The 12,766-nt window shown below is 49.0% G+C and overlaps 2 protein-coding genes across 4 annotated transcripts in view; both read right to left on the bottom strand.

The window, feature by feature from the left end:
- GOSR1 (golgi SNAP receptor complex member 1) overlaps positions 1-3,154 on the bottom strand; it is a 61,502-nt gene extending 58,348 nt beyond the window's left edge. For 2 of the 3 annotated variants that reach the window (XM_075904625.1, XM_075904624.1), the window contains exon 1: positions 2,998-3,154. In XM_075904625.1, the coding sequence (XP_075760740.1) occupies positions 2,998-3,028 (31 nt within the window). In that variant the 5' untranslated portion in view covers positions 3,029-3,154. The remainder of the gene's footprint in view (positions 1-2,997) is intronic. The other variant, XM_075904623.1, reaches the window with a different exon arrangement.
- Positions 3,155-5,172: 2,018 nt separating this feature from the next.
- The window catches only part of CPD (carboxypeptidase D), a 37,011-nt gene continuing 29,417 nt past the window's right edge, over positions 5,173-12,766 (bottom strand). Inside the window, exons 16-21 of the mRNA XM_075904622.1 lie at positions 12,346-12,441; positions 12,193-12,257; positions 11,328-11,459; positions 10,563-10,748; positions 10,123-10,222; positions 5,173-8,978 (exon numbers count right to left, since the gene is read on the bottom strand). Of these exons, the coding sequence (XP_075760737.1) occupies positions 8,752-8,978; positions 10,123-10,222; positions 10,563-10,748; positions 11,328-11,459; positions 12,193-12,257; positions 12,346-12,441 (806 nt within the window). The 3' untranslated portion in view covers positions 5,173-8,751. The remainder of the gene's footprint in view (positions 8,979-10,122; positions 10,223-10,562; positions 10,749-11,327; positions 11,460-12,192; positions 12,258-12,345; positions 12,442-12,766) is intronic.

The raw sequence follows: 12,766 nt of genomic DNA, 5'->3' as shown, positions 1-12,766 counted from the left end.
ACTGGAAGACTCAAAGTATAGATTTTTAAGCCTTGTGAGTCAGGGACTGTGTCTTCTGCTGTGGTTTATATGGTTCCAGTGTTATTAGTATTAATCAATATAAAGCAACATCCCAGGATCTGACTCATGACCTAAATGGTTGCCTCCATTAATAGCATCTATGATTGTCACACAATGCAGTCTCATCTTCACACAAGACAAGGTCAGTTAGGGAAAGTTAGAAACTATAAAGTTTCAGGGAAAAGAAAACTAGAAAATCCTAGTGACAAACTTCTCCAAGGAATTCAGGCACATAATTCTCACTGCCTCAAATGCTCCTAAATCCCACTGGCATCTTTGAAAATCTCCACCCAAAGATTATCAGTTCCTCTCCTCCAGTAAATCTCAGATCAATTATCTTCTGGAGTGCAATAGGCCTCACATTGTCTTTAAATGCTAGTCACACTGTTAAGAGAGAAAACATCAGACTGACTGGGCCAAAATTTGACCAGTTTGTAGTTGTATACTTGTTTTTGCAACATCTAAGTCTTTACACGTCGTGCCCCCCCTGCCCGGACAGGAAGATATTTCCCCCCAAATATCTTAGTAATATACTCTCTTTTACTATTTTAACACACAGATCAGTACACATTTTCAAAACCAAAATGTTACAGTTCCTCTCTGAGTCTTCATTAACATTACTTTTTCCCCAATCGTTCCTGGAAAATAGGTCACAGTTATAGGAATATAGGATATGACAGACCGATGACTGCTGCTTCAAGCTGGTATGCCACCTTTAGCAGAAGGTCGCAAAATATTGCATACTGAGCCTAACCAATTGCTGGTAACACACAGATAAGATGTCTACTTTTTCACACCACAGACCATTTTAGAGATACTTTCATGAATGCTTTCTATGCCTACGTCCAAAACTTGAATCACCTCTTCTTTAAAGCAACCACAGATCTCTGGCTACAAGATGAAATCAAAGTAACGATGTAAAAGCAACAATATAGAAATAGACTTATTTAATATGGCACAAATAGTTGTTGGGTTCTCTCTCATTGTGATTTTGTGCTACTTCTTCTCCCTGGATATAGGTCTTCACATTTGCTAGAAATAAACTTATCCTTATTCCCTGAAACCTTCCAGCATGTTAGCCATATTATCCAATATTTTGGACTTTGTTGGCAAATTGATCAACACTAGGATTGTTAAAATGCATTTATTTTTGTAAACATGTAACCCATGTGGAGGGGGGCACAGGATCATCAGTTAACCATGTACACATTCACATCTCTAGTCAACACTGAGTTTTCATCTAAAAACACACAGTACAAAGAGATGGGAAGCACTTGCCTCGCAGAGATGAAACTTAGCTTTGCAATTTGCTGATCAAAATGATGCGTTAGCGAGTGGAAACCTTAACAGAACCTGTGACAGGGCTAGGGCTAGCAAAATGCATTTGTGTTAGGAAAGTATAAGATGCCTCACTAGAAGCACTAGCAGTTCTGTAGGTCTCTTGGAAGCAGTCAGCCAGACCAGGTGACAAATAGTTGCAAAGAGACCATATGGAAGAAGGAAATCATTCCTGACCATTGCAGGCCATCTGTTTAGGACCTTTAACATAAGTGCAAAGTACTCTTCCCCCCTTTTTTCAGTATATATGTACAATAGTCCTGGGATCACTGAAATACAGCACACACAAACTGAAAAGCAAACACACAGCCATATTTCTACATTGTTAACACTGTCACGGTGCAGTGCTTTTGAAAAAAATAGGCAGTACTGTATTATCAAAGCTCTCAAGGCCTGAAGAGGCACAAGGCACATTCAAGATAGGGGAACAGTCAAGTTCCAACGTCTCCCTTTGGATCCTTGGCAAACTGAGCCACTTTGGCACCCTTTGCCTTGCTCCCCGACCCCAGGACAAAATGCAGGGCAGACCTACGCAGTGGCTGGGAAGAGTGAACTTTTCCAAACCAGGTCTGACAAAATTAAAGCAGCCCCCTGCCAAGGGCCAGAGGCTGTATGAGCCCACGCTGCTAACGGTGGGTGGGGTCTTTTCTCCAGCCTGAGTCCCCAGATGCATGTGTCTGGCAGCATCCCCTTCCCAACCATGATACAGTGAGAAACACCCCCCAAGGCTAGACGGGTAATGGGACCCCAGGTCACACCTCCTCCCTCACCCACACAGGTCCCTGAGCAAAGGCGAGGCCTCTGCTTCTGGATCCCGATCCCCTATGGACACCGCCCCAGAGACCACATGCTAAATTCCCTGAGAACCAACTGCCCACTGCTCCCCCAGCCCCCCCCCCACTGCTCCCCCAGCCCCCCCCCACTGCTCCCCCCAGCCCCCTCGGGGCCTACCCCTCCTCACGGCTCCCCCCAACCTCCTCGGGGCCCACCCCTCCCTCATGGGCCCCACGGCTCCCCCATCCTCCCCATCAGGGCTCCCCCCACTCCCATGGGCCCCACGGCTCCCCCATCCCCCCATCAGGGCTCCCCCCACCCCCATGGGCCCCACGGCTCCCCCATCCCCCCCCATCAGGGCTCCCCCCACCCCCATGGGCCCCACGGCTCCCCCATCCCCCCCCCACTGCTCCCCCAGCCTCCTCGGGGCCCACCCCTCCCCCATGGGCCCCACGGCTCCCCCATCCCCCCCCACTGCTCCCCCAGCCTCCTCGGGGCCCACCCCTCCCCCATGGGCCCCACGGCTCCCCCATCCCCCCCCACTGCTCCCCCAGCCTCCTCGGGGCCCACCCCTCCCCCATGGGCCCCACGGCTCCCCCATCCCCCCCCACTGCTCCCCCAGCCTCCTCGGGGCCCACCCCTCCCCCATGGGCCCCACGGCTCCCCCATCCCCCCCCCACTGCTCCCCCAGCCTCCTCGGGGCCCACCCCTCCCCATGGGCCCCACGGCTCCCCCCAACCCCCTCAGACTCCACCCCTCCCCCCCAATCCCATCGGGCCCCACGGTCCCACCCCTCCCCCTCAGACCCCACGGCCCCCCCCTCACCTTCCCAGTAGTTGCTGCTCCCCGCCGCCATGTTTGTTATCCAACGTCAGCCTGCTGCCCGCGAGCCCCGGCCACCGAGCACAAAGGCAGAGCGTCGCCCCGGGCGCTGGGGCCGACGGGATGTCCAGGCCTCCCAGCGCATCGCCACCTGGCGGCCCCCGCCGGCCTAGCGGGGCTGTGCCGCTCCCAGGCCGGCCGCCCCTGCAGCGCTCCAGGGGGCTCCGCGCCAGCCTGCCAGGGGCCGGGCCACGTGCGAGCCCTGGGCCCGGCCAAAGCAGCCTCCAGCGCCAGCCTGGCCCCAGGGCGGGAGCAGGGCTCGCCCCCCTCCTGCATGCACTCGGGCAGCGGGCGCTGCTTCCCGCCCTGCAGGGAGCCCAGGCGCAGTGGGGCAGCACCACTCTCTGCCCTCGTGAGTGGTGCGACCTGGCCTCCAGCAATCCCCCCCCCACTCGGCGGGGGAAGGGGTAGAGCAGAAGTAGGGCGTGGAGGGGGGTGGTTTGCCCCACCTGCCTCTGGGATACTGGGGGGCAGTTGCCCCAGGCTCCCCCAAGGCTGGCCCTGGCACCAACCACCCACCCGCAAGTTCCAAAATCAGCTGTTTGGCTTTGACATGGAATGAGCCTAAGGTGTCTTTTGCCTGCTGAGGCCTGTGCTCAGCCTGAGCGCCACTTTCATTTAAGCCCAGCCTCACCTCACTCCAGGAGCTGTGTCTTTGCAAGCAACACCAAATCTCACAAGAGTTGGGAACAGTGTTAGGGTGAGCCCAGTCCACTCACACCATGCAAACATCTTCCCTGACGGGCAAGTCAGGGATTGCTGCACCCTTCCCCCAAGCGCCTGAGAGCAGATCACTTTCACTTTACATCCCAGCACCTCCATTTTCATAACTGTTGCTCCACTTATTGAGAACTAAGCAGTTCTTAACTATTCAGTTAATTTGCATCGAGTCCTGTGGAATGGTCACACTCAAAATAACAGCCATCGACACAGGCTGCTTTTGTGCCTATAGTAGCCTCTGGCATGCACACCCACACCCACACAAAAAAAAGCCCATGGCTCTTGTGTCTGGTGCCCATCAACAGGGAATGTGGCACTAAGCCCCGGAATCAGTTCACAACATACACAATAGTTACCTGTTTAGAGGAACAAAAGTATGAAAAAGGCCAGAGGTTTGTCACGCCTCGCCCCCCTCCCCCATGTGTTTTATGCCCAATACAAATGCTATCTGTTGTGTAAGTGCAGCCACGATCTTTGTATCCTGGAGTATGTTCAATATAATGTGCAACAGCTACAGCAGGGAACATGCTTTCAGACTGAGAATTTAAACTATTAGGCAGGTGTGGAAAGTTGTCAATTAGGAGACACCATAGCTTTGTAACCAAGTTGGTGTGAACAGCTTGGAGTCTTCCTTGGTGTTTATACAGCATTTAACTCCAGAGTCCCACCCCTGACAAATGGCTCCAGCTACTATTACAGTACAGCCAGCCTTAGAGCACCAGCAGGTTCAATACAGCTGTAACAGCCAGCACAGCAGCACTGCACCCTGCTCTGCAATTCCTAAGAGGCTAGTGCTGCTGTAGTAACAGGGAGCCTGTAACTTCATTCTCCATGGTGGTTGCATGCGATTTACTGCAGGAACTACCCCACCTGGCTCCACAGCAGATAAACAGAGTAACATAGAATTTAGTGTGCATATTAGGGGTTCTCAAACCACTGAATAGCATTTAAGTTAAGAGAACTGAAGCAGCAGGTAGGCAGAGGTTTAACAAAGCAAAAACTAGGGCTCATATAGATTCAAGCAGTTCGAGAGAATTGAGAGAGAGTTTAAGAATCAAGTTTGAATGGGAACAGAGGCAAAGATAAGAGTTTCCCTTCCACACAAAACTAGTGCAGGTCTTCACTTCCCATCTTCTGGAGTTGGGAATTGAGCTGGTCCAGTAGACACAAAAATTGAACATGAAGGATGCCTGTCAGCAGTAGCACTCCTTGAATCAGGTGTGCTCCCATCCACCTCCCACTGTGTGGACAGCACCAAAGTTCAAGTGAAGGTATATCTACTTGAGCTACACAAGCACCATAGCTGGAGTTGTGTATCTTCACTCAAACTTCCACATACATGTAGACGTAGCTTAAGACAACAATGTATTCAAGATTTAAGCTATTGAGACAAGCACACACAAGACATCAAAATAATTTTAATAGAGTATTAGATTTCAGTGTACAGGTAAAAAACAGAGCACACTCCTGGTAGAGAAAGTGCGGTCTCACATGGCACACAGATTGGTTTCTTTTTTTCAACTAAAAGTCAACCATTTTAAGTCCCTTTTTAAAAGTTCACTTTTGAAGGCACAGTGCATAGACCTATGCACTCCAGAGATGAGTGCATATGGGTGATGCTGGCACCTCCACAAAGAGGAGTGCTGACAGTGGCTGTTAAAGATGGGTCACAGATGGCCTAGGGTGTTGGAAGAAGGGGTGTGGAAGGCAGTCTGGTTAGCAAAATCAATACAAAAAATACCTGCCTGCCAATGCCACAGAAGAGCTGCATATTTGCCCATAAAGAACTAAGCAAAAACACTCACCCCATCTGGCTTAGAAAAGTCTCACTCACATATTTACAAAACAATTCACACCAACTTAGCTCACATGTATTCACCTATGCTAGATAGTTCAAAATACATTCTCTGAGGGAATGGGGTAAATTCAATGCTCTGAAAGGCCTGTAGACCTCTGACAAGAGTTATTGCTTGTGGGGCAGAAAAAGGATGCTCCAACTCCCACACTGAACCCGGCATCAAACTAGGAAAAGCTAGAAGTAGAAGATCAGTCTGAAAAGCCAACTTTAATATGAAAACCCAAATGGATTTACTTTGGGCCTCAAAAGCAAGAGCTCGGGAAGTCAGGCAGGCTTAATGTTACTGAGGGATAGCCCACTGCAGCCTGCATAATAGGCCGAGAGCAGAAGAAATGGAGCCAAGTCATTTGTTCAGCACAGCTGTAATCTGGCACATACTACATCTGCGGTTCCTGCAGGAGTGAGAGAAGATATAGCAATAGCAGCTCCATAACACTGTAGCATAAGGAGGGCAGGAGCTCCATGTCTGATCCCATTTTATACCTAACAGTGTATTTGCCAAGTGTTCTGTTAAAAGGTTGAGAAACGCATTTGCCATGTTAACACATTTCCACAATGACCTTCTCTCCAGTTTGGCAGCTCAATGGAGCCAATAACTCAGACAGGCCTCCAGCAGATAATATGGGGGGGGAGAGTAGATCCATCTGGTACACGATGTGCAATGTTCAGGCAGAACTCCTCTCCCGGGAGAGGAGCATAAATACCCTCAGATCTGGCAGAATTGCCCCAGTCTTATTTTTAAGAAAGGGAAGGACATGGGAGACGCAACTCTCTACCAAGAAAGTTCAGTTCTCATCCCCACTAGGTGGCAGTGTCCACACCTTTCCAGCAGAGACAATGACTAATCTACTAAGTCAGACCCATTGCTGATACTCTGGGGCAGCAGGCTTACAGCCAGGGCAGCAGCCATATCTAGGTCATACTGGAGACTCTCCCCAAACTTGGCAGCCTATGGAATGGTTTTAACAAAAGTTGGAGGCATAAATACCATAAAGTTCCAGTCTCTCTGGGTAACTGGAGAGTAGCGTGAGCATTGCTTGACAGAGGACTGAGCTATCAACTCTGTTCCATCCAACAAATGCAAGTCAGGTGACATCTGACATCTTGTTAGCATCTGAAGTTCTCAGAAGAGCCAGGGAGAGACTAATGGGAAAGACTGCACACAAACACCCATTAACCTTTGGCAGAATTTAGTTTTTTAGTAAAAACAGGTGGGTTACAAACAGATCTCAGCTGCCGTTCCCTTGAGAGCTGCATTTCCACAAGCACAGCGCGGTTCTGTTGGGTGCAAACAGCAAAGGCTGGAGAATGCTGGTCCTCACGTCTTACAAAAGGATTTCCTTCTTTGCTCCAGGCTACAACACTGAGTGGATGCACCAGTGAATCACTCGTTTTATGCAAGCGCCCGGCCTTTACAATGAAATCATCTTTAATTCCTGCAAGTCCTATACTCCTGAAGGGAACAATGCAGGCATTTGATTCATGCTGCTGAGCGCTAGCGCACTCAAAGTGGAGGCAAGCTAGAAAGACAGCTAAAGGCATTGGAAGAATCAATCAGGTATTGGGAGGTCTGATTTAGACCATCTTAGCACAAGCCCTCCCTTGTTAAAGGAGTCTTTTAGTGCCAACAATGCCTAAGTTCTGAATCCAAGTTTTCTCTCACAAGTGTTCTCTCACAGAGAGCCTTATGCATAGAGTTGAGCTCCTGTTTACATGTCAGGTGCTATCCCAAAAAAGGAGCTACCCTTGTTCCAAACCCTCTCCACACACCCCTTCCCTCCTGATGTATTCTGGTGACTGACAGCGGCCATCTCCCCTCGGAAACAGCAAAAGCTCTGCTTGTGGTCCTGGAGCAGCAAAATGCCTGTCCTGCTGTCTGGATGTCTAGCAACGTTAGGGTTCAATAAGGGAGCAAAAGGGTCAGCTTTTAACAATAGCACGTGTCAGGAATGGGCATTTTTCTGTATCAGATGGGCCTGGGAAAGGAATTTAAGTCTTGAAGGGATTTGAGACAGAGGCCGTCATGGAGATCCACAAGTTGTCCCATGCGGCTGCAGAACATGAGCTGTGTTTCCTAAGCAGCAGCAAGTTTAAGTACTTTTCAGACTCCGGCAGACCTGAACAGGCATGTCAGTAGCCAGCTGTATTTAGAGTCTAGACAAATCCATGGGTTGAGATTACCGCTGTTTGCTCTTTTAGCATGTTGTCATGCTACTGTTACTCCCCATTCCCAGGTACTAGCTAGTCTCCACTCAAGGACAGGCAACAGGACATGTCACTTGGCTGGCTACATGGCCAGCCAGAAGCAAAAGGGGTTCTGTCTAAGGTGGTGCAAGTGAACCTGAGGATTTTCTTTTAACTAGAGAATGGCAGAGTTGTAGTGTTACCAGACACCCAACTCCTACTGAGAGAACTGTAGCTTTCCCTCCCTTTAGTGGAGGAGCATCTCATGCCTGGGTAAGATTCTCCCGCCTGTCAGTTTCAATACAGAGGTAAGTTCATGGAGAGGCCATGTGCGAAACACGTTCCCCTGCACACACCTGAAAAGCATTAGACGCTTGAAATAGATCAGAGAAAACCACAGAACCTTTGCACCCTTGGAGTGGGGTGAAGCAACCGAAAGCCAAGCTCACTGTCCATTTCTAATACCATTCACCAGCAGTGCAGCTGAGGCCTTGGCCAAAACTGATCGAGGTTTCCCCAAAATGTACAGAGGGAAGAAAAAAAAATCAAAAAAAGGAGAGATAAATAATGGCTTTAAAGCTTAGTACTACGGCCCCCACCAGGCATTTGGTTATTACTCCACTATGCCTGCAGCAGGCTGGACTGCCCGGAAACTGCTAGCAACTCCCGACTGCCAGAGCTCACTAATAAATTGCCTTCCATGTGTTTCCATTGCATGGAACTCCAACCCCGACCTAGCATCCACAGCCTCCGACGTCTGCTGACTTGTGCACTAGTAGGAAAGGAGCAAATAAGAACACGGGAGGTTGAGAACTCCCACCCACGTCTCTGGAGCTTACACATTCTGCAAGCTAATGATCCTGATCTCAAGTAGAAGAGGAGCCCCCCATTGTAGGGCCTGTCCGTAGGGAGCTTCCCATTCCAGCTGGCGTGTATCAGTGTTTGCTGGAGTATAATGTTTCTTCATCAGTGTCCGTCTCATCCTGGAATTCGTGGCTCAGCAGGGATTTCTTAGAACCGGTGGACATCATCCGGATCTCATCCTCATAGTCATCATGGTGCTGCCGTAGGCGATGGAAGCCATCCTTGTGCCTGTTGGACTTGATGGAGCAGACGCACCAAATGATGCAGGCTGTGAGGACCAGTGCTGACATGGTGGCACCTGACAGTGAGAAGACACATAAGTAAGGACCATGTGAATGCGTGCGCACTCCCACTGGATGCCTGCAGACTCCCTGTCGCTTACGGCAGAAGCTGTGCGCATGAGAGGGAGGAACTGCAGCTGCTTTCTTCATCCAACTGTGCCAGTGCATGTTGCTCCTAGCCTTCAGCTAAGGGTCCTTCCTATGCAGCAGCTTTGTGATGGGCAAGGCTGGGCCCAGCACAAGGTTAAATTAGGGATGTAAACTTTAATCACTTAACCCGGGGTGGGCAATGATTTTTGAAGGGGGGGGCCAACTTCAAAAATTTCCCAAGTGGTTGCAGGCCTCGGTCGAAAAGGGTGGGGCCTTTAAATAGCAGGAGTTGAAAGGGCTTGTGCCTCCCAGGCAACATGTTCTGGGGTGGGGCTGGGAGCTTCTGTGGGCTAGATGAGGGCTAGGAGGGCAGATCCAACCCGCTGACAGCCTCTTGTCCCACCCTGACTTAACCAGTTAAACATTATGTATAACCCATGGTGTCCAACTTGCTAGCCACTAGTGGCTATTTGGCTGGGTGAGCGTGGCTAGTTCATAACTGGTTGGACACCACAGGTTTAACCAGTTAACCGCTTGAACAGGGGGTGGGCTGGAGCAACCCCCTTCCTGCATCTGGTGGGGGGCTGCTAGTTAACTACTCACATCCCTAGGTTAAACTCAACCTTTCCTTGATAGCCACCTTATCCTTGCACTCTTTCAGGCCAACACAGTGGTCAGGCAGTAGCCAGCTGTGCTGCTTGCAATGTGGCCTAGAGTAAGGAATGATACTGTCCCTTACTCCCATGGCCAAGAAACGCAGACTTGTCATATGTAAGCTTTTCCCATTGCTATTGCTATTGCCATCCCCCCTCATTAGCCAACTCAGAAAGGGCCCCAGTAAGAATGCTGCAGAGAGGTCCAGTATCCACCTTCTTAGCTGCAGATATGGCACCAACAGGCATAAATGTTGTGGGCTAAGGCAGCAGGAATAAACAATGTACCTAGAATAAAGGGCAGGGGAATGGCTAAAGACCACAAATTAACTTAGTGGTAGGATGGAGGGGCAGGGGGAAGAGAAAAAGCTATTGTCAATCTCCCGGATGTGCTCAAACAAAGGGTGTCTCAGATTACCTGCTACAGTTACCACAAGCTCCCTTGAAAGGCCAAATATCCTGTTATCCATGTCAAACACGATCACCACAGAGCTGGCAGCATCATGGTGCACACGTACCTGGGGAAAAATGCACAGGCTGAGAATGTTTAATGTTGTGTGAACATCTAGGTAGGAGAGAAGCACATGAAAGTCACGTGGATTTGCCCAACAGCAGCAAGTGTGATGCAGAGGCAAGCCACATCTTAGAACTATGTCACCAAGGGATCATGCTGGGATGTTCTCTGCACAAATTAAACACAGCCACACCTGGCTGAAAAGCAATGTTGTTCAGCAGCTAATAAACTCTAAACAGATGAAATCACAAGACTGAGTAGGACCCTTAGACAAGTCTAGTCATCGAAGTGTGCCACATAGAAGACGGGGAAGCAGAGATCCTGTGATACGGTTGCACACTCACCCGTACATGCTGCTGCTGATATCCTTCAGCTATTGCACTGATGTTATGTAAGCCCGGAGCCAACAGCACATGGAAATAGCCACCTTCCTTTGTATAGATTTTCACACCGTCATTGAGTACAATGATGGCCTTCGACACCGGCTTTCCACTCTTGTCTTGAACAAATCCATGGACTCCCTTATGAACCTGAAATCAAGAGCGTCAAGAGTTCAGACCCAGAAGTGGGGGGAGATATTCAAGTGTGTGAGGAGTTAGAGTGTGAAATAGAGCAGGGGCTCTCAATGCTATCAAACTCCATGACCCATCGATACCGTAATAAATGGTTTTCCGCATATAAAGTCCAAAACCAAGATCAGGGAGCAGCAGGCAGGGCAACTGCTCACAGCCCTGCACTACAGGGGGCACCACAAAGCTAAGTAGCTCAGGCCTTAGCAGTAGCCCTGGGTGGTACGCTCGGTGTCCTGGGCTGCTATGGGAAGACTTTGGCCTTCTGCCCTTGACCCTAGCACGTTTTAGGGGGTCCACCAAGGAGGCCCTGGACTTCTGGTTGAGAAGCAATGAAAACGAGCACCACCCTCTGCTTGGTAAGTAAAATGCACAATGCAAGGAAGGGCTGACAGAGCAGGACCAAGCCGCTACCCAACACCCTTGCTGACATCTCATTCCTCTGGATCTACCACTATGGGACTCCAGCCGAAAGGACAGGCTGCAAGTATCTGTGTGCTCCCCTTGCAGATTCTTCTCTCAGAACCATGAATCTCTCACCTCCACAAGCATGCCAAGGAGAGATTTCTTATTCTCTGTCCACAGACTAGGGAGCTGTCCAGCATTTGGGAAGTAGCAGCAGCTGGTATACACTGTGATCTCGGGGCAATGGCCAAACGTGACACTGAAATCCTGAAAGACAGGGGAAGGGGTTGACACAGACAAGTGTTTAAAAGGAAACCTCATTCCAAAGCTAACTGGTGACTTTGGCATAGCTTTGCCCAGAAAATCTGCTCCTTTAACACTACAGTAGAACCTCAGAGTTACAAACTGAGAAGTCACCCACATACAGGGTTGCCAACCATCAGTAAATTTATGGACAGTCCGTAAAAAATTAGCCGAAATTGGACATGTCCGTCAAGACAGTAAAAAAAAAAAAAATGTAGGTGTCTGTAAATTTCACAAAAAGGCAATACAATTTCAAAAAACAGCAATTATTCTACAGCAATTAAATCTCCTCTGTGCTGCTTCAGCCATTTTACTGGGGAGCAGCAGAAATTGGACGTTTTAGTTGAGGTGATGTAACGTGAATCATGTGATGTTACCATCTGCTAACTAAATGAAAGTGAGTTAAATAGCATATTGTTCTTGTGATGTATGAATGACAATGATTACTTTTCACTTTTGACCATTTACGTCGTCTTAATATAGTATAAAATTTATGTCCAAAAAAAATTTGTCTGTCCATAAATTTTTCCCATTTTGTCCATAAATGAAATTTCTGTGGGTTGGCAACCCTGCCCACACACCTATTTGGAACTAGAAGTACACAACAAGGCTGCAGCACACACGATTACAAAAAGCCCAATCTCCACAACACAAAACAGTACAATAGCAACTACCAGGGAAAGGGAAGGCAGCATACCTTCATACTGCCCAGGTGACTGTGCCACTCTGCCCCACGGATCACACCTCCAGGAATGTTCTTATCTGTACCAAGGGACAAGAGTCAGAAAACCCTCTGCAAGGAGTGGATAACACAAAAAGAACCTCAGTTCAGGACACCATATGCAGTTACCTGACTCATTCGTACAGCCTGGCTGACCCAGATGCATTGTTGGATGGTTGTTCGCATACAGCGATGCCAAATGTTGCAGAGTTTCTTTATTTTCCACTAGAAAGAGAAGGTTAGAACATTAGGAGGAGCTGCCCTTAATGGAGGCAAACTCAATTCATGCCATAGCAGCGTACAGATGGACTTAAAACAGGTTTACGGGCTGAATAGTTTCTAAACTGCATTTCCTGAACATTCTGAAGTTTGGCCAAATGGATCCTACCACTGAATCCCATTGCAATGGCTTGTTTTTAACGGCTACCAGATCAAACACGCTCAACACTTCCTGCAATGGAGAGTTCAAAATCAGTCTTTACACTGGATAGGACAAACATAGGGAACAGTGAACCATCTTACAAGGGGCTAGCATTATTGCCAGGAAGCC

Source organism: Pelodiscus sinensis, chromosome 21, assembly GCF_049634645.1.
Source record: "Pelodiscus sinensis isolate JC-2024 chromosome 21, ASM4963464v1, whole genome shotgun sequence".
Classification (NCBI taxonomy): domain Eukaryota; kingdom Metazoa; phylum Chordata; order Testudines; family Trionychidae; genus Pelodiscus; species Pelodiscus sinensis.
This window is presented reverse-complemented; position numbering and strand designations above follow the sequence as displayed.